Source organism: Natator depressus, chromosome 1, assembly GCF_965152275.1.
Source record: "Natator depressus isolate rNatDep1 chromosome 1, rNatDep2.hap1, whole genome shotgun sequence".
In the NCBI taxonomy this organism is placed as follows: domain Eukaryota; kingdom Metazoa; phylum Chordata; order Testudines; family Cheloniidae; genus Natator; species Natator depressus.
In genome coordinates this window covers 178,807,032-178,832,427 of record NC_134234.1, presented here as the reverse complement: position 1 = coordinate 178,832,427, position 25,396 = coordinate 178,807,032, and the positions used below count along the sequence as shown (strand labels likewise).

Here is a 25,396-nt window from a genome sequence, read left to right as displayed (position 1 = left end):
GAAGTTGTGTTCTCTTCAACTCCTGTAGTCAGTACTGAGCCCATAATGAGATGCAGCCATTAATGCCTTCAGTAGTATCACTGTCATTTTGCTTTTCATATCCAAGTTCCCAAACTACCCATTTTTGCAGAGAAATACTAAAGGTAATAACACTCATAATGTTGTTCTGAGTGCATCACCAGGTTTTGTTAACATTACCACTGCATCTTGGGAGAGATTAGTGAAATGGAAAAACTAAAATACCTAGCAGGGAAGACCCCCCTATGTTGGGCTGTAACATAGGTTGGCACTTTTTGTAAAACCTAGGGTGAAATGAAGCCATAACTGCCCCCACACTCCAAAACAATCAATACAAGGAGAAAAGTACACTACAGAAAAAAATGAGATGCATATAAACTGCATTTTCTTTTCATTCCTAGGCAGAGGTAGTCAGCAATACAGAATAACAGCTTCATTCCACTCAGCCCAGCCAAACACTTGCGGGAAATGTCATACAAATTAAATTTAAGAACTTCACCAAAATGTTGTTAAATTGTTTCAGAATCTTTAGGTTGAGATTACTAAGTGCAGGAGAAACAAACAAAATAAAGTTCTAAAGGAGGCTAACCATGGGGAACCCTTCCCACCCCTCCAAATAGCTAAGCATACACAGAATCTTTTAGGAAGAGACAAAAAGATCTGGATTAGAAACAGGGCTCAAAAAAACCAAACAACCCCCCCAAAAACAACAACCAGCATTGGATCCAAACATCCCAACACTTTGAGGAAACCCAGATCAAGATATGAACTTTATGTCTGGTCTCCGATCTCTATAGTAATTCAATCAAAAACTTGGGCCAAAACATTCCCAAACTCTGGGCCAGACTATGCCAGTTAGACACAGACCTCGATTGAGGCACACTGGAACAGCTGCTGCATCACCTTTAAGGGAGTTTATGCCTCCTTTTGTAACTGGCCCATTCCACTGGCTGACATGAGAGGTGAGTGGAGTTATAGTCTTATCTATGACCGGGGCCACCAGCAGGGAGCAACCTCTGTACTCAACAGAACACACGGATGGCAGGCGTGGCCAGTCACTGCACAGGGAGCACTCTGCCTTTATTTGCCTGTTCCTGCAAGACAATGTGGATCTTCGAGAACATTCAGATCCAGATTAAGGGCCTGATCCAAAGCCCATTGAAGTAAATGGAAAGACTCTATTGACTTCAGTGGGTTTTGGATCAGGAGCTGAAGTCTGTGGGTCAGTACCATCTCTGTTTTGGACATACCCAAAATTGCCCTTTCTCCCGTCTCACCAGAAACCACAAATATGGCTGTGTTTGTGACAGACAGATTTTCAAAAGCCACTGTATCATCTCGCTGGAGAGATGGCTTCTAATGCAAGAGAGTTCTTTTGTTCACAAACAAGATGCAGAGCAACATCAGTTTCCTGCTGGTCCTCTCGTTCTGGTTTAGGTTAGTGTCTCTGAACGATCAGAATTAGAAATGAACAAAATCCTCCTACTTTACCCAGAAAGAGCTGGACTCCTTATACAGAGGTAACTGTGATTCACTTAATTATATCATATAATTCATATCATATCATATAGATATCATATCATATCATATAGATTTCATGACATTTGAAAAGTGAAATTTAAAAAAAAATGCATATCACCTTTTATCTTCAGGCTATATAATATCCTACTGTAGAAGTCTGGTCATACATATGGCAAGGCAAACTATCCTTCACAGAAGTGGAGAGGGACCTAGATACAGCGGAACTGACAAGCACTGTGCAAAGGGGCAGGATTTTGGAAAACTGAAACCCTGAATGATATTTCCATGAGGATTCTTTTTACAGTTGCAGGCAGTAGGTGCATCCGTGGTTCAATTACCATGGTGTGAATCCCCGGGCATTGCCCCTGTCATGTGAGGGGCTCAACGGCCATGCCAATAACTCCTGCAGTTCCTTGGATTGTTGGGGCCGGTAGAGTAGTTTTCTACATTGTGGTACTATACCAGTCTTATACATGCCAACAAAAAGAATTGAGAATAACAAATGTCTTTTGATGCACAATACTGATTTTTTGTTGTTGTTTATTTCTTTAAATAAAATATCTCCATCTACTGGAATGCAGCACTGATAAATAAACTTTCCTCACAAATTCAAGATGTGCTGGTGACATCAACAAAGCAAGAAATTGATCTGAAAAATTAGGCTCTCCCACCAAAACTGGAAGAGCTAGGTACGCAGATTAGTACATACATAATGCATGTACTGCACTTCCAAATGTCTGGTGTCATCAAAATGTAGCCCTAAGTGCTTAAAAACACACAAAGCAATGTTTTGTTTTGAGTACATCCCTATCACTACAATTGTACAATGCCTCAACATTTTTTCTTATAACTTTATTCAGAAGTAGATGGTCAAATCTTACAGTCTCTTCAGTCAAAGGCTAAAAATGCAAACACCTAGGGCACTAAGTATACAGGCCCTAATTTTTCAAATACACATGTATGTAATTTTACTCCTTGGTGAAATCTCATTGACTTCAAGGGGACTACTTCTGCAAGTAAAGCTACTCACACATGTGTTTGAAGGATCACACCTAAACATTCCATGTGGAAGAATTACTAACCCTGACTGTGATATCAATACAACTCTGTGCTTAAAAATTCATTACAGTTGAAAGATAAAAATGAACAAAAGTTAGGAAGGAGAGCTTCCCTTATTAAATATTTACTATTTCAGCTCCAGAGTCATGAAAGGTAAGCTCTGAGTCATTACTTTTTATTTTCAGTATCCATTCAGAAGTGTATGGAAAGTAATAACCATCAAATCCCCTTAGAAACAGTGAGTTACATGAAATGATTTACTTGAAAAGCACCATGAAATAATGAGGGGATTGGGTGGGCACTATAAGGTTCCTTTTTCATACTAATGCCTATTTCATTACTTTATTTTTCCATATGTAAAATTGGAATTGGCGATAGGCATAGGAATCTAAAATTGTGGGGTATGTTGAGTACATTACATAAATAATTTAAAGCGATCATCTAATGTAGCATCAACGATCCCCCATAGGGTTGCAGCTTTGAAATTAAGTTGGCCCCTGATCATTGGTCTGATTTCAACATAGATTCATAGATTTTTTAAGGCAACAAGGGACCATTATGATTATCTAGCCCAGGGGTAGGCAATCTATGGCATGCATGCCAAAGGTGGCATGCGAGCTGCTTTTCAGGGCACTCACACTGCCTGGGTCCTAGTCACCGGTCCCGGGGGCTCCGCTGCCAGCCGGGGTTCCGTCCGCCAGCCCCGCTCAGCCCACTGCCAGCCCAGGGTCACGGCCACCAGTCCGGGGGGGCTCTGCTCCTGACCTGGGGTCCCGGCCGCTGGTCCGGGGCTCTGCAGTCACCCCCAGCTGTGGCCCTCTGGCCCCAGCCTGGGGCAGTGAGGGGTGCAAACAGGGCCAAGAAGGGGCGCAGCTCAGCATGGCTCGCAAGGATTCTTATTACTGGCACGTAAAATCTTAAATTAGAGTGAATAAATGAAGACTCGGCAAACCACTTCTGAAAGGTTGCCGACCCCTGATCTAGCCTGACCTCCTGCATAACACAGGCTCTAGAATTTCACCCAGTAAATCCTGCATCAAGCCCATAACTTCTGGCTGAGCATAAGTAGTTGTGTTTGTAAATACTTTTCATTGTGAATATGGTTTGCAGAATTGGATGCTAATTGAGTTTGTTCTCTCACCATGAATAGAATTTAACTTTTTTGAAAGCACAGCTGAATATTCTACTTGACTACGTGGTGATTTGGCGTATTTACTGAACTCAAGAGAGGAAACTGGAAGTGGATGAAAGTTGTGTTAATAGTGAAGAACTGGGGAATAAAAACAAACCCTGAAATACCACAAGCGGATTTCAATTCAATTTTAAGGAACTAGAGGGAGGGCCTGAAAATAAATGAAGGGGAAAAAATTACTAAAGCTCTGACCAGACAAAGGACATGCTTAATTTTCAGTCTGTGAGTAGCCCATGGAAGTCACTGAGACTACTCCCATGATCAAAAGCTAAGCATGTGTTAAAGTGCTTTGCGGATCAGGTTCCAAGACTTTCTTGACAAGAAAATTAACTGGTAACAGCAAGGAAGTAGAGGGTGTATCAGGAGCCAAATAAAAAAACAAATAGAAAAGTAACTGAAAAAAGGCTCATATGCATGAAAGAGATTTTTTTATTAATCATGTCTTTCTTGGTTAATCTGTAGGTACTACCATAATAGGGCCCCATTGCATTAGGGACTGTAAAAACACAGAATAAAAGATGGTCCCTTCCCCAAAGAGCTTACAATCTTCATAGATGAGACACGTGGGGTGCGGGAATGGGGGAAGAGGGCTATAACATACAAGCGGAATGAATAGTGTGATGGTAGCAAATGTCATGTTAGGTCCATGATTTTTATTCAATTTTATTTATTTATTTGGGGTGGGTTTAGTTAAGAGGGAATAAGATAAATGGAAAGAAAAGGGAAGGGAGAGGGGACAATGAAAGGAAGGGATGAGGCGGACAGGGGAGGGGAGAAGAAGGTAAGAGAGGCATTTGTGGAGTGAAGCTGAGGTAAAGGGACTTTGAGGGAGGAGGAGGGTGAGGGTTGACGTAGACAGCCAATCAGCACAGGGCAGAGAAATTCCAGTAAAAACTGTAGAAAGTTGTCTGAATGTCAAAAGATCCCTGCTCTGGCTGCTTCTGCAGCTGTTCTGTCTCGCTGGTTCCTCTCTGCAGTTTTTCCCACAAGGCCACATGGCAAGGGGGATGATTGTAGGGGAGGCAACACCTGAGTCCTGGGAACAAAGTTAAATTAGAATGGAATCCATACACTGCTTTAATTCTCGGCCAGCTTTCCTGAAGGATTTGGGGAGAGTGGGAACATGATGTGCCTGGCACTCCCCTTGCTGACTTCCTCAAGACTCAGCTGCATTGGTGGGGATGAAATTGCTCTTGAGTCTCTGTAACAAGGCACACAGACCTTTATACACCTATCAGAGGAACTCTACTGGCCCAGGAAAGCCCAGTTCCCAGGTGTTAAGAGCTGATGCAAAGCGCAGCCAGGGGAAGTCATTTGCAGTGCACAAGTTTTATGGTTCTACAAACCCCAAGAATTACGTTCCATATTGTTGAGTACCCTCTGTGGGATATTACCTGTTAACTATTTACATACATACAAATAGAGTACTCTTGTAACACCATTCCTGCAAGACACTCTGTAGGAGGAGGGATATTGCCACTTTGGTGGATGAAATCTGGAGTTTATAAAGAAGCCCACACTGTCAACCCTAGTTTTAGGGCCAACGTGAGACTTCCATGAGCAGGGCTGGCCAGTGCTCTTTTCCCCTCAGTGGCAAGAGATCAAATTGGATGTGTTCCTGCCAGTCTCTTTCTCAGAACTAGGAAAGTAGGGCAGGCTGGGAAATATAGTCCATTAAGGTAGCCATATTAGTAGTCCTAATTTCTAGCAAGTCATGATGGAAATAAGGGAGTCTATAAACAGTGCCCTTGCCATAAAATAGGACAGTTAGACCTTACAGGTCTATAATGGGGCCAGGCTGTTCTGATGGCTTTTGCTTGAAGATGTGGGCAGTAAACTCACCTTTTTTCATCTTTTATTTTTGTAATTCTCTGTGTTGTCATGATTACAGGGAGAACACCTCCAAAAAGTATCGAGGGAGTAATCCATGGGATTATGGCAATATTTTGATGCTTTTGGGTGTAAATTAAAATAAAGACACCCAGGTAGGGGAACTTTCTATTTACAAATTGCAAGGATGTGCCTTTTTCCTTTGTCATGTAATTTTGCTGATCAGTTCTTGTTTTTTCTCTCCACTACTTCCTCTTTATTTTATTTATAATTATATAAGTTATATTCATATAACTTTATTATACTATACTTCCCAGCCCTCACTTCAAAAGGCCCTGATTCTGCATTTATTGGGCATCCAAAATTCCCACTGTCAGTGGAAATTTTGGATGTACCCAGACTCCCTGAGCACTCCCAGCAGCAGTTGAGGTGGAAGTACAGCCATATGGTTCTAGAGATATGAATATTTTTCTTTCAAAGGTGCAGAGTGTGTAATGGAACTTGGTTCCTGTCATTAAAATGTAGTTAAAGCTGTGAAGCCCTTAAACGCATTAAATTGTGGTATGGCATAATATTTAGCAGGCTTCAGAACACTTCACCACATCTGTTGCCATTCAGACAAGTTTTGTCTTTCCAGTAGTGCAGATTAACTGTATATTGCATTCTAATGTTTTTAGGATCCCCTTGTTTTATAGGGCTTTATTTATACCTGTATAAATTTGAGAAGAGACAGTAAGAAATATTTAGTTGTTTGGCAGCATCAACCAAGAATATGCCAACAAAACATACCCAAGAACTAAGCATTGTTTTGAATAGATGTTTTTATTCTTTGCTGGTAATGAAAAATTGAGCAAATCCAAAAGGAATGGTAGACAGCAACTTGTTGAATAATTTTGATATTGATATCTACAGGTAACTTGCAAGCACTAAATTAAAAAATATGAAATGAACCCAAGGAATGAACTATAAAATCCATAGGTTTCAGAGTAGCAGCTGTGTTAGTCTGTTAGTCTGCAAAAAGAAAAGGAGTACTTGTGGCACCTTAGAGACTAACAAATTTAAGGTGCCACAAGTACTCCTTTTCTTTATACAATCCATAGTGCTAGTGTGTATTTGGTAAGTGTGCATATAAACTTCCACACTTGTGGGAAAAAAATCTATAAATCACATTCAGCTGAAAACTTGGCAACCAATTAAAATCCTGCTTCTAAATTTAACTGTCACAAATGCTTATTAAGAATCTAATTTATCATCTGGGAGTTTGATACTGAAATACTCATTTAACATAAACAATGAATAACATCTCAGCATATCAGTTTTCAGGTATTGGCTCCAATAATCAGGTCAAATTCAGATTTTTCTGAAATGACACAGTAGACTTGAGTGACAAGATTTGTGGATTTGATGATGAACTGTGCATCCGATTAAGTGAGCTGTAGCTCACGAAAGCTTATGCTGAAATAAATTTGTTAGTCTCTAAGGTGCCACAAGTACTCCTTTTCTTTTTCCGGATACAGACTGGCACGGCTGCTACTGTGAAACCTGTCATGATGAACTGTGTTACTATAGCTCAGAAGATTTGTTTATTTTGATTTTTTTTTCCTTTGATCACATTCTGCAGTTGAATCACAGCTTTTATGGTGCAGAGAAAACTAAACCAGAATGTCACCACTCTTTACATCTAAAAAGTCTTGATTGGCTGTTAAAAGGAATTAAGTTGCACATTGAGGTTTACTGTTTGATTTTTTTTGAAGAGGAAGAATAGGTTCTTAGGAGACCAAAGAGAGCCAATGTATTTTCTAATTAAAAACACCTGTCTGCAATAGAACAATGAAATAACATTGCAGTTTCAATATGTTTTAATTGATTTGTGTATGTTATGCTATTTGTTGTGTTTATGTTCTCATTTGTCAATGGCTATGTCTGCAGAGAAAGATCTGCGTTGCACATCAGTCAGTTAGGTGATGGATAGATACAATCATCAGGCTGAATCCACTATTTGTCCAACATGGAAAATTAAGAGTTTAAGAAATAGAGCTGCTGACTTAGTGATTTAATAAATCTAGGGAGCTAATGTAGGAATCCTACTGCATTTAAGAGATTACAGTTAAATTCCCAGTGCTGCCATGTGGGAGTTACAAGTACATCAGAAAGAGAAAAGTGCACCCATTCTACACAGTACAGAAATCTGAAAGTTTGCCTGATAAATTCCCAAAACTATGGAGTGAACTTGAGAAAAATATATTCTGATTAAATTTTGCATCATTGAGGCCACTGCAGGTGGTAGGTGTCTTCCTGCTAACAGTGGGCATCATTTGGGGTTTCCAGTAGTATGGGGCCCACAGAGTAAGACCCTATAGAACCAGTCTGCAGGCTACCACTTCTATATTAGTCATGTTTGATATATAAACAAGGGGGTGGAGCCCAGACCCTTTTTTTCAGTTCTAGGGCCTGGAAAGTTGCCCTAATGGAGTTGCTGAGCATTCCCCCAGTGTGAGGAAATCCCTGACTGGATTAGAACTGATGTAGCAAGCTCTACAACACCTCTTCTCTCCCCCCGCCTCCCCAACGGGATAGGAGACAGGAGGGTTTGTGGCCAGAATATGCTCTTCATGATGTCAAAACCAATATTAAAATGCTGTATCTTAGAGATTGGGGGGCAGAGCCTAGTAGGAGATAGCACTGGCACCCTCTTCAGCTCCATGCCCATAAACTTGAACACTCTATTTTCATCTGGTATTGTCACCTCCTGCAGGCCAAAATGAGCAGGCTTAAAAACCCTGGCTAGCATCCCATAAAACTGGAAGCCAGAAGTAATTCAGCTCTAATCTTGTCTGTGACAGGGACTTGACATATGGCCTTTGTCTGTAAAATGAAAATAATAATATTTATTTGCCTGCTTTAAAAGGATGTTGTGAGGACTGATTAGCTAATGCTGTAAAGTGCTATTTATTAGTAATGGCAAGTATTATTCTAATATAGACTGTCGGGTTTGTACTATCCTTGACAGGCATCTGAAACTGCTGAGGAACCAAATGAAGTCCTGAAATTTGAGGGCAATTGAGGTCCCATGATGAATTAAGATAGTTTATCCTGTTGATTTTTATGGAGCTGACTTCACTCTAGCTGCAGGAACTGAATACCAAGGGTAATCCTTTATGTTTGGAAAAATCCTACTGCTCATCCGCGCCTATGCAGAAATAGGATGAGAGGAAATACTGAGGGGACTAGGCTTGGTTCACATGTGTGTATTTGGGACTGGTAATGGGTCCCAAATGCAAGAAAGAATTGATATTAGAAGACAGAAAAATATTCATTTTCTTGGATCTTAGTCCTGTGATGCAGAAATAGTGAGGTGCTCTGAGAGGTGAAAGAGTGCTTCATATATGAGGGAATTAGATGCATCATTACCATTCTCAACCTAATTAACATTCTTGCTCTTTAGGATTAAATGAGGTCTGCAACTTGCCTGTCAGGCATGGAAGGAAGAAAAAAAAATTGTCCTGAGGGTGAAAAGGATGAATCTAATGTTGTAGAGCGAAGGAGATTAGGAAATGAACTATAATAAACTGGCTCTGCCGGTGAGCTTAGTATTCTTTTTCGAGAACAGAATTTTAAGAACTATTTTGAGGCCCAGTGCTGCAGCTGCTCTCCATGTAGAATTTCCTTTGAAGACAATGGAATGGGAGTTTTATCTGGAGTGGCAACAGGATCAGACCCTTTGTAAATAATTCCTTTTTGTCAGCTGTGATGGCATCAGGAATCCCTTGTGTATAAAAGTTATTTAACATAGCCTATGAGTTATAACACACTAAGCAGGCTGAGAGGTTTTCTGTAATAACTGCAATTTAGGGCCAGATTCTGATCCTCTTATTTTTGCTGGTTTGTATCTTACTGCACAGGTCACTTCATTGACTTCAGAGGAAGAAGTCATGAAGTGTGGAGAGCAAATCCGTATTATTTTTATGAATAATCTATATATCTCAGTTTACCTGCTTGATGATATTCTGACTGACTGGATGGAGTTAAATCAAAGGGGCTGTTAACATGAGCAAGCAGGAAAGAGAGACATCACCAAGGAAAATATGAAGGGTCCTTATGAGAACAATGGGAGAGCTAATCATATTGTTGAAGGCCAGGGACCACCAGATCATCTACTCTGACCTCCAGTATATCACAGGCCACCAATACCCGTACTCTAAAGCCAACAACTGAAATTAGACCAAAGGATTACAACTCTTAGACTAAACTATTACGTGCCACAGGCAGAGAACAGGAGGGATTAAGATGCACCAATGCCTCAGGCCACTGCAATGGCAGAGACTTGATTGGAAAAGCCTATCATTCCAGCCCTAAGCTCAAAAGGACATTAAACCATTAAAACACTTGTCTGGAGAGGAAGTGGGGTGACCGGGTAGCAGCTGTTCAGGTGAGAGAGACAAGGGTATGTTTACACTGGAAAAAAAGAAGACCCATAGCAGTGAATCCAAGGCTGTGTCAACAGATTGGTGCTCATAGGGCTTGCACTATGTGACTAAACTTCTAAATGTCTATTTTTAAACCATAGCACAAATCTGAGATGGGTGACCTTGGCTCTGAGACTCACTGAGGTGTGAATAGGTGGGTTGTAGCTCTTTTTTTTGCAGTGTAGAAATACCCTGAGGTGGGAAGAGACTGCAGAAGGGATGAGGGGATGAGGCAGAGAGTCTGCAGCATTTGTCTATGGCACCTGGGCTTGCCTGACATTTGAGAGGTCAAAGCCTTTAGGCAAGACCCTAGGGAGACAAACCAGTTTGGGGGTCTTAAACCTTTTATCTTGCTTAGTGCTTTTGGACTCATAGGCAAGGTGTCTATTTAGAAGGAGCAGTTGTGAGCGACTTTAATTAACCATTGGTCACAGACTCCCTGACAGAAGGTACCAGTAAGTTGGGTCTGTCTGGTTAACATGGACAAAAACAGGAGGCTGCCACCACAGCATCCAGTCTGAATGTTAGAACTATGGAATTTTGCTCTGAAACAGTTGAAAGTAGGGGAACCTGTCACCTGCACTCATGAGGAACTACAAGGCGGTCTAAAGCATCTTGTAACTGTGGCAGGATAGTATGAATAGGGGATGTTGTAGTCCAGTGACCCAGACTAAAGTGGGGTGAACAGTGAAGTTCTGCTCTGGGAGAAGAATGAGTAAGGCCTATCACTTGGAAAGAATGCCCATGGGAGAGACTGGAGGAGAGAACACAGGTGCAGCATGTCCCTGAGCCAACACATGGAGTATGGTGTGATACAATGTAAATAAGGGTATCAGATGCTAGGTTTCAGGGAATGGCTCAGAACTATATGAGTGAATATTTTGTCAAGTCACAGAATCATTGAATATCAGGGTTGGAAGGAACCTCAGGAGGTCATCTAGTCCAACCCCCTGCTCAAAGCAGGACCAACCCCAACTAAATCATTCCAGCCAGGCCTTTGTCAAGACTGACCTTAAAAACCTCTAAAGAAGGAGATTCCACCACCTCCATAGGTAACCCATTCCAGTGCTTCACCACCCTCCTACTGAAAAAGTTTTTCCTAATATCCAACCTAAACTTCCCCCACTGCAACTTGAGACCATTACTCCTTGTTCTATCATCTGGTACCACTGAGAACAGTCTAGATCCATCCTCTTTGGAACCCCCTTTCAGGTAGTTGAAAGCAGCTATCAAATCCCCCCTCATTCTTCTCTATATAGTGATAGTAATAGTGAATCTGCTTAAGTTATGTTCAGGCTATTTTATTTGTATTTATTTGCTTTCCACAAATATTATAGTGACTGAGTTTGTCTGTGGGAATATGCAAATTTTAAACAACTGTTAGGGAAAATTACTTAATGCTAAAATCTATGCTCATTCAGCTAGGGCCACCCAGAATATCATGTCCATTCAAAATAAACCAAAGCAGATCAAATTTCAGATACTGAATACTGTCCACAGATTGCTCCTGGACAATCTACAGTCCCAGGGTTATTTATAGAAATGATTTCAAATAATAAATATTGAAAAAACTTACAGACAATTCAAATAGAAGCAGGCTAAATGTGCTGAATAAATTATGTATTTCCTTTTCATAATCTCCAAAATACACATGAAAGATGAAGTCAGGTTCCCACCCCAACAAATTATGAATGAATGATTCTCTGTTAATCTAAAATTATTAAATGTTCTGTATTTCTCTCCAACACTAACATCCGTTATTATTATATTCATAAATTATGTTTTGATTTATTGCTGGTGGAAAAGCTGGACAAGTTGTTAGTGAGCAGTTCATATCTACAGTAGATGTTTATTAAAATGAAAATAAAGCTTTTTTTTAAATACGGATTTTTCTTTTAGACTCACTGTGCACAAGCCGTAGTTGATATTTTCTATGGGATGGGACTGACAATCAGCCTCTTTAGCAAGCCTTCAGCTCTCTGACTATGCTGGATTTATTTTTCTTGCATGAATGTTCTTTTCCCCTGGTGCCATGTCTGAGTTCTGTTGAAGGCGTTGGGCAGTCATTCTTCCACAGTTTGATTGTTTTGTCACTTTCTGGCGCTGCTGATGGGGAGATGCATTTTCTATTGGATAAATTATACAGACATATTTCCCTGCTTGACAGAAAGAGCGAGCCACAAGGATTTCCTGCCAAGCAACATCCATATCCACTGTTGTGAAGGTTCTCATTTTTCTTTTGGCTGTGGTGGCACTTCGCAACTCTTCTATAATTGTCATTCCACGTTAACTTTACAAAGAATAAGTCCATTAGAATACAGGAAACCAAATGCCTAGACTTCAGAGAAACTGTCTATTTTAGTAACTGAAAATCTGAGGCTGCATATACCCAGGATTTCTTACAGACAAATTTTGTCCCCAAATGCATTGCAATTGTTGTAATGCTTCTGCACTGGGAAAAGTAGGAACACAAAGGGGGATTTGTGAAGACCAAGCAGGACAGGTTCTTGCACCATCTGTGTAACAGAGCACAGTACTGCAGTGGCTTCCTTCTGTCCGGGTGTGAAGGAATATGGGGATCAGGTAAGGGTGCCCTTGAAGAAGAATGAAGATGTAGATCTGCCACTACACACATTTACCAACCATTCCTCATACAGAGGGCAATTAGCTGCAGGACATGGGTGTTATGGTAAAAAAAAAGAATATTTTTGCCCCAAATCATGGAGCTGCAGGAGTTCCTGTGATTCCATCATGCATTCCTTGCTGAAACACCAGCTCACAGCACCGTTGCTCAGACTGTACATTAACATTTGGAATTGGGGCCCAGTACCCATTGGCCTGCACCATGTGCAGTCAATGACACCACTACAAAGTGGGCGTAAAATGCTGCCAAATCAGATTGGTAATATTTTATACCCACTTTGCACTTACTTTTTTGCAATAGTGTAAATGACTATACAAATTTCAGGGCAACAGTGAACCGGCTTCTCTGAATCTAAGCTCTTCTGTTGTGTTAAACTCAGTTGAGTCCAGTATTCAATTTAGCCTCCTTTTCAAGGTGGGGGGTAAGAGGAGAAGAGGGAATCTTGTGCTATTTTACAAGCTTCAACCCCGACTAATAAAGTTTTACAAAGCTTGTCTCGCATACTTGACTGTTGTTGAGCAGAGTGGGACTTTCCAGAGAGTTTCACTTGGATGAGAAGCCTCTGTCAATCATAAGTCTTAAAGGTCAATTGTTTATAGAGAAAAATACAACTAAGGACATTCTGAGTCTGTAAAGGGACTGTTTTAAATTAGTAGTGAGCTGTATCTGAATGACACTCACTCCAGCTTCGCAGACTCATGATCTAGTCCTCCACCCTTACTATGGTATGATGATAATGAAGAAAAATTAATGATAGGACAGTAGGAACCCAGTACTGCAAATCCTTCTTCATGCAAATAGGTCTGTTAACTTCAAGGAGACTAATAGCATTAGTCCTCTAACGGCTTAATCCTTCAAGACACTGAGCACTCACATGAGGTGCTAAGTGCCTACAACTCTCATTAAAGTCAATGCTCAGCATCTTGTAGGCCTTAGCTGTAAATGTATAAAACTTTGCAGGAATGGGACCTATAGTTTTGGAATGCTGGTTTATTCAAATATGACAATGAGCAGTTTATGGAAAAGAAAATATAAAAATACTTCTAGAAAAGAAACTTGGGAGGAGGATAAGAGGATAAACATTTGATCACAAATCAGCTATCTGTAATACATAATATATGACTAATGACGGGATTAAAAGTACCCATGTGGAATCTGAGGAATTAATTAGCTAATAAAACAGAGACCAGGATGATATTCTTTTGCAAAGAAAAAAAAACCCAAAGTCTTTCAGCAAAAGGACACAAAAAGGTGGTGACTATGGTTTCATTTTCTTTCACCATGATCGAGTTACTCTAGGGGAGTGACAATTTCAACAATTTATGTGAAATAAAACCTGATAAAGTAGGAAGGTATGTCACGCTGCCAGCACAGATAAATTCACAGACTGTTATTTTAATTAATGTGTAAACCTCAAATGGAAAGTCTCCATTTTCCTTTAGTGAGCTATTCTTAGAACTTACAGAATTTCCTAACCCATGGTAGGAAGAGGAGATTTTAACCTTACCCTGTCAAACTTAATGTCTAGATCACAGGTGTTACAAGAAGGGGAATTCCAAGTCATCCTAATTACACAGCATCACATGAAAGAATTATATTTGGTTACCCTTTAGAGGGATATGTTCTCAAAAGAGAAAGAGAATTTATGTATTGCTCCTCCATGCATGACTGTATCCTGTAGGACTGAGCTACTTTTGATTTCTAAAAACCTCACACAACTATAACCTCAGTATATATCTCTAACCATGCAATGGTGTTATTAGATTTACAGCTAGACAGATAACTAATCCCTTGGAGGAGATACTTTATTGCTTAACTATCCAGACTTTACAATCTGAGGCAAAAGACAATAAAAGCACTGTTGAATCCCCTCTAACGTACCGGGAATCCTTTGAAGCCTATCTGAGAAGCTTTATATTTTTCAAAAATGCAGCTAAAAGGAACACCACCCTGCCAATACAAAAGACCTTTACTTGAAGAGATTTTAAAAAAGGCGAAGAACAGGAGAGAGCAAAACTCTAGGAATATTAACTAAGATGAGAAGAGATTTGCAAAACTCTTTGGTGGAGAGTGCAATAAACAGAAGTGTATTAGCATCTACAACATAGGCCCAGATCCTCAAAGGTATGGAGGTGGAGGATCTGGGCTTATTAGTTCCTGATTTCTATTTACCGTAAGTCTCCTTCACACTGTTCTAGTTGAGCAAAGGTCCACTTGATGGCCCTGTTATGCTACCTGTGTTTTAGATGGCATTTAGTTTGAAAAATATTTGGGGTCATGATGGATAATCAGCTGATTGATCCCCGTGTGACACTGTGAACAAAAGGGCTAATGCAATCTCTGGATGCATAAATGGGAATCTTGAGTAGGAGTAGAGAGGTTATTTTACCTCTGTATTTGGCATTGGTAGGACTGCTGTTGGAATACTGTGTCCAGTTCTGGTGTCCACAATTCAAGAAGGATGTTGAAAAACTGGAGCGTGTTCAGAGAAAAGCCATGAGAATGATTAATGCATTAGGAAGCCTGCCTTATAGTGATAGACTCAAGAAGCTCATTCTATTTAGCTTAACAAGGAGAAGGTGAAGGGATGATTTGGGCCTTGTCTATACTGCCACTTACAGAGCTGAAACTTTTTTCGCTCAGGGGTGTGAGAAAACACCCCCCGCACCGCCGAGGGATGCAAGTTTCAGCACTGTAAAGTGGCAGCGTAGATAGTGCTACAGCACTGGGGGCCATGCTCCCAGCACTGGTAGCTATTCCCCTCGCGGAGGTGCTTTTATTACAGTGGTGGGAGAGCTCTCTCCCAGTGCTGGTGCCGCGACTACACAGCCATGTTAAAGCGCTGCCGGGGGAGCGCTTTAACGTCGGCTGTGTAGACATACCCTTACGTACAGTCTATTAGTACCTACCTTGGAACAAATATTTACTAATGGGCTCTTTGGTCTCACAGAGAAAGAAATAACATGATCTAATGGTTGGAAGTTGAAGCTAGACAAATTCAGACTGGAAAAAAGGCATACATTTTTAACAGTGAGACTAATTACCCATTGGAACAATTCACCAAGTTTCATGGTAGACCCTCCATCACTGACAATTTTTAAATCAAGATTGGATGTTTTTCTAAAATATGAGCTCCAGGAGTTATTTTGGGGGAATTCTATGGCCTGTGTTATACAGGAGGTCAGACTAGACAATCACAAGAGTCCCTTCTGGTCTTGGAATCTATTAATCTAGTGTAAATGAGAATTTGGCCAATAATATATAAAGGCATTAATAAAAATGGGCAAAAGCTAAAAGCAGAATAGTTGTATTCCACAAATCAAAATTAGGGTAAGAAATGTGACCTGTCAATAACGTACAATTTGCAAACTATTTGAACAGTTAAGAAAAACAGCAGACAGCTCAATGAGGACAGCTGCTTAGTAAACAGCAGCTGATAAATTGAGCAAATACCATGCTTGGGTCGATGGAAAGAGAGCATGATGCAGACAAACTTTGTGACTCTGTGCAGAAATCCTGAAATATACCCTGATGAAATTCAGACCTCATATGCAAAAGTCCCACCCACCATGCAAAAAGTAGGTACCTTCACTGATCTAAAAAGTATCTCCAAAAGTAAACCTGAAAATGACAGACAAGGAAAGCACCGAGAAACCAGAATGCTTCTCTCTGCCTCCATATAACGGCATGGAGCTCACTCATCTGCAAATGAAACTTTATTAATTTCAGGTAACTCAAATTCCTTTAAGGAAAACTGTGCAGCATGGTTTACAGTATGAAAAACTGGACAAATGAAAAAGCCAGAGGTGGGAATGACTAAGGCAGGGGACTTAAACAGAGAGCTTCAACCTTTAAAAAATGCATGATTAAAAATAATCTCCCAACAAATGGAGAGGAGATTACAGTGTTGCTGGAAGTTGTATTTCAAGCAATACAATATAACTTGACTAGGATATTCTTCAAACAGCTACATGCACTATTTAACCCAGAACATAAGTAACCCAGAAGGATAAAACTAACATGGAATGCTGGACATGATGAGGTATTACTGGAAATCAAGGGAAAGAATAATGATGTTTAAGAACTTTAAAAAGTTCTGTGATTGTTTCCACCTATTGAAGCAAATATGAATGGCAACCTCAGAAATCAGATTACTGGTAAAGTGAAGAAACTTTATTTTAATTCTGAAGAATTTATATGCCATTTTATAACATTATGGAGAAGGTTGAAGACAGTATTAGAACTAAACAATTGGCCTTGCTTTTTCAGCAGCCAGCTCTTTTGTGGAAACTAGGTGCAGTGGCAGACCCAAGCCAGGATCTTTGTCATGAGCACCTTTAGAAGTATGATTCCGCAGCTGATTCCAATGCGCAGAAGAGTGTTCACTGCCACGACTTTGTGCTTTTTGGGTCAAGATTCACAAAAGTTGGGGGGTATGCATGAAAAAGTCCTTAAAGATTTTCAGGAAAGTGCTGCGTCTGAGATTACTCAGATCACAGCAAAACAGATTATTGCAAAAAGAGTGCAGAACTGAGAAGGAAGACTAGGGCTTTCAGGCACTACCGCAATATAAATAGTAATAGGAACTTCATAGTGAGCACTTATCAATGATCTGATGTTAGCTGTGAGTTAGACAAACCACTTGTAATGAGACTGAGAGGAACTGAAAGGTCCTATTTAAAAACATGTTGGGTAACACTTGCACTTGAGTTCTTCAGAATATCATTTCGTAGTCAGGGATGATGGTTCTGCCTTAGAAAATGACTCAGTTCAGAATGATGGAATCCTGCATGAGATTTTTTTTTTTTTTGTTATGCATGTGTTGACACTGGTGACAAGGAGTTGGAGAATAATAAGACAAGCGCCTTAGTGTATTGGTCAAGAAATACCAGGCTAATTTATGATTTGTAAGAACAATTCAAAGTTTTTATGAGTGTAACTGCAGGTGAAACAACGCACAGTGTGAAAAAGCATCAAAATAACCCTTTGCTTAAGGTACCTGCCCAATAATATCAGCAAGAGAGGACTTTTTCAAGTTCACAGAAATCAATGAATTGACTGGAAAAGGCATAGGAGAGAGGATATTGACTGAGATGTGGATCTCAGTAAAATTTGTGGTTTTGAGTTTTGATGGCGCTAGTACAAAGTGTGGATGCTTTTCTGGAACTTAGGCATTTATTCTTAATTAGCACCCTGATATAGTACCTGTCTATTGTGCACATCATTGACTAGACATGCTGATCAGTATACTTAATAAGATCTCTTCAATTCATAATTGTTAGGATACTGTTGCAAAAACCATAACATAAATAATCCAGCTAAGAACATTATGTCAACAAGGCTTGTATTCCTAAGAAAGTATTGTGAAACACGAGGTATATTTATTGAGGCTCAATGGATGACAATCAATATGATGCTCATTTTTTCCTACCAGTATTACTTATATTGTTTGGATATTCTGGAAACATAAAGTTTGGGAAAAGCCGAGCTATGCTCCCTCATTCTTCACAGGATGCAGAGTTTAGCATCTCACACAATATTCTGGAAGCAGATTTGTGTGAGATAACTTCAGCCCAGTACAACAATACACCACAACTGATTTGCTTGTGGCCAACAGCCAAATTGAAATGATGAAATGTAGTTTTTCAAAGCCAGTGTCAAAGTGAGCATAAATTCGACAAACTTTGCGAAAGCAAAACAAAGGGGAAGTGATGCTGGTGTAAGGTTTTCCGTATGCTATATTGTCAAATGACTAAATGGCAGGCTGAGTGTATTATGAGACTTGGGACAACAGCATTATAAACGTTCACAATTCCTCCCATTTATGGATGCTTTACTTGAGCAGCTGAATGAAAGATTTGGAACTTACCGTACAACTGCCTTCAGTTTTAAACTACTCTGCTGCCTATTTATTTCAGCTACTACAGTAAACTTGAAAAATCACTAAGCCACTACTTACCATATTTAACCTGATGATAAACATCAGGGGCTTCATTCTCCAATGTGCAATTCTAGTTTTATGCTACTGTAGCGCCATTGATTTCAGTGGAGTTATGCTGGAATAAAATTGGAATAAAACAGTGGAGAATTGGGCTCCAGGTCTCTGTGGGTCAGCAATGGAGAAAATACTGTCAATAAAACATATCCAATGCCATTACTGAAACTCTGGCTCAGTGTGACCGCAAATTCTCTCACAACAGAGAAAACAAGAGAACCTCCCCATCCCGTCCCCACAAACTACTGCTGCAGCCACCGGGCTCCTTTCCTAAACACTACTATGTTGGCTATAAACCTGAGAACATTTGGTTGGAGATAATGGGGTGCTGTTGATTGGCAATCTAATGCTTACAGGTGCCAGTTGCAACAATATCAGGAGAGTTTCTCTTTGCCTACTGTTCTGTAGGGATCAGGCAGATGATTTTGTAACCTCTAAAAACAAAGATGAATTTGTGGGTGGGCTGTGAACTTTATCTGGCCATCTCACTGAAGCTGCGAGATAGGTGGAGAAGCCACCCAGAAGCCTCTTAACCCTCAGTAGAGGGAACCACTCGGTTCTGTTGAGAGCAGAGAAAACAGAACACACAAAAATCTGTAGAGAGAGGGATTAGCTAAGAGGGAGGATAGGAATGTCAGGTGGTAAAAGATATCATTTAGTGGTCTGGGTTCTAGAATCAATTAAACAATCCCAGCAAACTAGCAGGATTTGGCTCAATGGCATCTTCTATGAACAGTTCCTACAGAGTTAATTTTGCGGGACCATGATGAACTGAAGCATGAAATGTTCATACTTACATTTGTCTTAAGAAGGAATTTAAGGCAGCCTGTTACTCAACCTAGGAACGGGCCTTTTTTTAGAATGGTAGTCAATTTTGAAGTGAGGATAATTTTTCATTTTCATAGGGACAGCAAAAACAACTCTGTTAGAGCACCAAGAAAAATGCAACTCTGTTAATTATCTAGTCAGTTTTCCAATGTGCATTAATTTGCATTTATTAACATGGGCCTAAGTCAAGAATTGTGTTCTAGATTTTCCTAATTTTCAGCATATTTAGCACAGTATTTTGATTTGATCCATTGTACAGGCAGGCTCATTGCAAAATTTGGATCTGAATTCAAACTTCCCCAAAGGTCAAGGTTTGGTCAGTGTCTTCTGAGGTTTGGACTCCATGTCTGCTCTATTTAAAGCCTTCAATGTTAAAAGTCTGGAACTTGGAGCTGGTTCCTGATGTTCAGGGAGCGAAGACTCACAGCTAGGTCTCCAGTATTCACTTACAAATTGCTGATTTATGAATCTCTCTCATTTTTTTTACAGACAGCTGATAATGGTTATGTGAACTGCTTGAGCTGTCTGAGAATGGGGAAAAACAAAGGGAAAAGTCCTAAAAAATAGTAGCTTCTGTTTCCCACTCTATTGCATGCAAGGACTGCAGGAACTGCTTTCCTCCCCATGCTTCAGCAGCCAGTGACCTCTCCAATAAGAATTTCTGGAAGCTTTAAACCAGAACACAGATGAAGTGGAAGCCCCTGGGGAAAGCAAGTTCCTGTCCCTTGGTAATATAGTGGAATCTCTGTCCTTTAAGGTTTCCATTGTGGACAGTACACTGAGAATGGTGGAGACTCATTTACAGTGGAACACATGCTGCACAGAGTGTTACAGTATTATCCTGAAGTAGGAAGACAAGATATAGATATATTACATTAATAAAATCTCTGGTCTAATGAAGACACTGGGCCCATCGATACGTAGGCTGACTTGAGAATCATATAAAATCTAAAAATCAAAGACTCCTCATAATCCTAAATGGAGAAGAGCCTGCATAAATAGTGAATCATGTAGAAAATAAAATCTCTGCTCTGCTAGGTCTGGATATTATAGCTATTTCTGTGTATATCATAGATTCTATTCCATTCCTCCAAAAATTAAAGCAGATGTATCTGCTGCTGGAGGTACTGTATTTGTTCAACCTCCTGATTCTTGAGACATTGAGAGGATGTCTCATAAAAAAGACAAGTATATTTTTTCCTCTGATGAGTCATGGAAAACAGTCAGCGCAGCTAAACAGACATGTTATTGATGAAGTGGAGGCTACATCTATCCTGTTTCTGGCCCAGCTTGGATATAGTACTGTAATGAACCTGCTTTCTCCTTACTGGGCACTGTTAACCCCTCAGTGCACAAACATTCAGCAGAGAGCTCCGTAACCCCTTCAATGCACAAAAGGGAAGTACTGCCAAGGGACTTGGGCTCTGGAGGAAGGCTGAGGTTGGGCTGCTGCATCCCTCACTAGCCACCATTGTTTTGCAGTTTTCGTGTGTTTTTGGACCAATCAGGCTTGTTTTTCCTGGCAACTGTGGCAGTAACCTGGAAGCAGCTGCTGGAGAGCAAGCTGTGGAGGGTCCAGGCAGCTAAGAACTGGTATTGAAGGGCTGAAAGATGGCTGGAAAGCAACTTATCATTTGTGTGTGTGTGTATGGTGGGGGGCAGTAAGTATCCAGAAATGGCCAGCAAACAAGGGTGCTGTGTGGATATGGGCCTGAACAAGACTACAGTTGCTCTGGCCAAAGTGATCTGCCGGCTAGCACATGACTGACTCTACAGACAGGGATGGCCTGGAGTTAACATCCTTAGCATTAGCCTAGGTCTGTGAAACTCTAACTCCATACACCCATACTACATTGCCCTTGGAGTCTGCATTGGCACAGGTTCTGTTTATCATCTTTTGTTTGTGTGCCTAGTATAACTAACTGCAGTGTTTATTTCTGGCAGTCCTAGTAAAGCAACCTTTTCTTATTCATCAGATACTGTAAGTGTTTAGAGTAACCCAATGAAGGGGCTAGAGAGTGAGGTCTCCTTCTCCAGGTACCTACTGTGCTTGCCTCTGAGCATTTGGTATGCTCAGCACAGTACCAAACATTTAAGTACCACAGAACTTACAGTGAGGCCTTGAGGTGGAGTCATTTACAGTTAAAAAAAAATCAGATTTTCTTGTATTGTTTGCACATGAGCAGTTTAAAGAATATTGGTGAAAACTCAGAAATGGAACCACATGGAGAAGAGCAAACTGTTTTATATGCATATATTCCATATAACTTGCGCTATGTCCTGCCGAGGAACTGCACTGTTACATGTCTTCTGTTATACGTGTCCTTCACTGACCTAAATGCAGTTTGCCAGCCGTGACTTGTTTGCCTCTCACTCCACAAACAACAGATACGTTGTATGTCCTCCTTTTCAGTTTCCTGCTTGGATGCTCTTTGTTGTTCACAGTATTGGAGGCTTCATTTATTGTTGTGCGATGAAGGCAGTCACAGCAAGATGTAATTATACTAGTACTAAGGAAGGCCCCAGTCCTGCAAACACATGATTGTGTAATTTTACTGCTATGCAAAAATGTTTGCATGATCCAGAAAGTACAGCTATGGGGGCAGGAGTGTGTCTTCCGTGTGTATATGGGAAGGGAAAAGGGGACTCCACTCCACTGATCTTAGGGGACTAAAGGCCAATATATATTTTAATTAGGGTGACCAGGTGTTCAGTTTTCGACCATACTGCCCGGTCGAAAAGGGACCCTGATGGCTCCGATGAGCACTGCTGACTGGCCCGTTAAAAGTCTGGTCAGCGGTGCTGCGGCTCTAATGAAAGCTAGTGCCTACCTGTCCCGGCACCGCGGTGTGCCCCAGAAGCGGCCAGCAGGTCTGGCTCCTGGGTTGGAGCATGCACAGGGCTCAGCGAGCTGCCCCTACTCTGAGCACTCCAAGTGGCCGGGAACCGTGGCCAATAGGAGCTGGGGGGGGGCGGGGAGGCAGTGCCTGCAGGCAAGAGCAGCACACAGAGCCCCCCTCCACACTGGCCTAGGAGCCAGACCTGCTTGCCGCTTCCAGGGCACATCACGGTGCCAGGACAGGTAGGGAGCCTCAACCCAGAGTCCCCTCCTGCACCCCAAACCCCTCATCCTTGACCCCATCCCAGAGCCCATACCCCCTCCTGCACCCCAATTCCCTGCCTCAACCAGAAGCCCCCTGCCCCACCCTAGTGCCTACACCCCCAGCTGGTGCCCTCACCCCCTCCTGCACCCCAACCCCCTGCCTCAGCCCAAAGCCCCCCACCCCCGATCCCCTCATTTCTGGCCCCACCCTGCAGCCCGCACCCCCAGTTAGAGTCCTCACGCCTCCTGCAGTCCCGCCCCAGCCCCGTGAAAGGGAGGGTGGGGCAGAGCGAGCCGGGGAGGGAGGGGGACTGCGGGGGGCGGGGCCGCAGGGGGCGGGGCCAGCGGGTTGGGTTTGGGGCATTAGAATGGCAGCCCTCGTTGCACTGTGTGATGAGCTTCGGCTTCTCTGACCTGGGGGGCGGGGTCCGTAGCTACCAGCCAAATTCAGCCTGTCCACACAACGGGGCGGCTAGAAGTTCAGCTCGGACCCTGTCACGGACGCGCGGGGCGGGGGTTCAGACAGGAAGGGTTACAAGCCCCGCGCGGCCACCCGCCGCCTTTTGGCGATTGGGGCTCAGAAGGAAACTCCCCGGGCCCCGGCCAGGGCGTGGCTGGCTCGCGGCAGGGCTCCCTCCCCAGCTCTGGGGGCCGGGCGCCGGCAGCTCCCAGGGGTCCTGAAGCATCCGTTACTCCCCGCAGAGCCCGGGCTCCGCACGCGGCTGCCGGCCGGGAGGCGGGGCTTGGCGGCTCCCCGGGGCGGGGGCGCTGCAGGGAGCCGGTGTCCGGGCCTTGCCCCCCAGCTGGGGGCGGGGCCGGGGTGTCCGTGCCCCCCCACCCCGGTGTATATAGGCCGGGCCAAGGCAGCCGGCAACCGCTGCCGTGGGTAAAATGGCCGCCGCTGTCGCGCGGGGCGTGTCGGTGCCGGAGCTGCCGCGGCTGCTGGCGCGGGACCCCTACCTGGCCCCCTTCGCGCCCGACTTCCAGCGCAGGTACCGCAGCCCCACGCCCAGGGGTCGCGCCGGCCCGCAGCCCCGCGAGCGGGAGGCAGGCCCCGGGGCGGCGCCTCCGCGGGGGCCGGTGACCGCCCCCGAGCCGCCTCCGCCTGGCCAGGCTGGGGCCGGCCGAGTCTCCTCTTCCCTGGGGCTCGGTGCTCGGGCGTGGGGTCTCCGGGCACAGGGTGTGTGTGGGGTGGGGGTGCTCCTCTGCTCAGGGGGCAGGGGCAATGCGCAATTTGGCCTTGCGTGGGCACTGGGGAGTGCGGGGCGGGGGTGGGGCTGGTCTCAATACGTGTTTCCAGACATCACCATTAAAAACGTAGCCCTGAGAACAGCTGTTCGTGAGCCCGCACGCCCCGGCCCCCAAGCCCGGCAGCCCTCGTAGGAAAGTGAAACTGGCTTGGTTGCAGGTTTTCTCTCCCCAGGGGGAATTTGGGAAACGCCAGAGAGCAGGTGAATCCTGGTGGTGACAAGGAACCTGCTTTTCCCCCCCTTTTCATAATCTACCGTGTTGTTGGTCGGCGACCTCAGTAAAGAAACTTTTTGTTTATATCGCCCGATGAGAGGCGCGAACACAAGCAGCTGTGGGCTGCTGCAGGCATTTTCAGTACTGCTCTCAGACGTGCCTTTTAAGTGTCGCTCACTGCAACGAGTGAGGGGGAGGGCGTTTCTGGTCCTCTCCTATAGCTGCCTTTAAAGTTGACTCGCATTTCAATACATTGCAACTGCTAAATCATTCTCTGGCCCCACCCCTCGTTGTGACACAGTCCTTGTGCTATTGTCAGTGAGTTGCATATTTGTCTGCCTGTCTCTGGTTTAATCCGTGTGTCTAATTGAATGAAAGGGTCATTTACTGTGCGACCTTGAATGGCTGTACTGGGGCTTGCAGTAGTTTGTGGCAATGTATGCACCTACACCCGGCAAAATACGCAAATTGCATCACTCAGACTGTTCATCAGTCCACCTCCTGCATAAGTCAGCAGAATTCAGGATGTTATCGTGGTTGGTTTAACTGTTCTTGTCTTGAGATCTTGTTAGTGAGTTAAAGAATACACATCACACAAGGAAAACAGTCTTTTAAGCCAGTCTTGAGCTTAAAAACCACAAAGTTAGTTTTAGGAAAGTATGTACTGTGCATGCCATGAGGTAAAATTTCTAATCCCTAGAACAGAGGGTGCAGTGGCAATGCTATTTAGAAGGCACTGACTGGCAGGTGTGATTCTTTATCATTAACAGTGCTAGAAATCTGACTGCATTTACTGTTCGTGTCTATATGGTAGGGAATAACATGTCTACTTTTGTCCCAGCCATAGTCTTCAAACACTATGAATTTGCCATTGTGTGCCAATTTCATATTGACACTGAAGTTTACTTAGCAATGTACTTGGCTTGTCCATGAAACGTGGGCCTCCAATGAGCCCTGGTACCTTGTTATGTTCCGGGCAAATGAATGGTCACTTGCTACAAAATTACTGTGGAAACATGTATTCCCTGGCAGCAGACTTAAAACAAGATGGGCACAACACAGATAAAAAATATTTAAGAATGAAGCTTAAGACCATGAATTTTCTAGAAGAAGAAATAGATTCATCTACAAATACCTGAGTATATGTATAAAATAGATCATATCTTAATTCAAATGTTTGGCTGACATGGAGTATGTTAGAGTGGATCATAGCAGGAGGAGATGGGAATTATTTTAAGGCTCACTACGTGTCTAACTTAGCAGCAGAGCTGTAAGG

The 25,396-nt window shown here is 42.7% G+C and overlaps 1 protein-coding gene and 1 long non-coding RNA gene across 3 annotated transcripts in view; one reads left to right on the top strand and one right to left on the bottom strand.

Moving 5' to 3' along the window:
* Positions 1 to 11,795: 11,795 nt before the first annotated feature.
* On the bottom strand, positions 11,796 to 23,717 carry LOC141998709 (uncharacterized). The gene is made up of 4 exons (XR_012641899.1): positions 23,617 to 23,717; positions 21,888 to 22,081; positions 18,690 to 18,833; positions 11,796 to 12,376 (listed from the first exon to the last, which is right to left on the bottom strand). It is a non-coding gene; the product is annotated as an uncharacterized LOC141998709 (long non-coding RNA).
* Positions 23,498 to 25,396, top strand: part of GBE1 (1,4-alpha-glucan branching enzyme 1) — a 266,210-nt gene continuing 264,311 nt past the window's right edge. Inside the window, exon 1 of one of the 2 annotated variants that reach the window (XM_074971654.1) lies at positions 23,498 to 23,648. In XM_074971654.1, coding sequence (XP_074827755.1) covers positions 23,548 to 23,648 — 101 coding nt within the window. In that variant the 5' untranslated portion in view covers positions 23,498 to 23,547. The remainder of the gene's footprint in view (positions 23,649 to 25,396) is intronic. The other variant, XM_074971664.1, reaches the window with a different exon arrangement.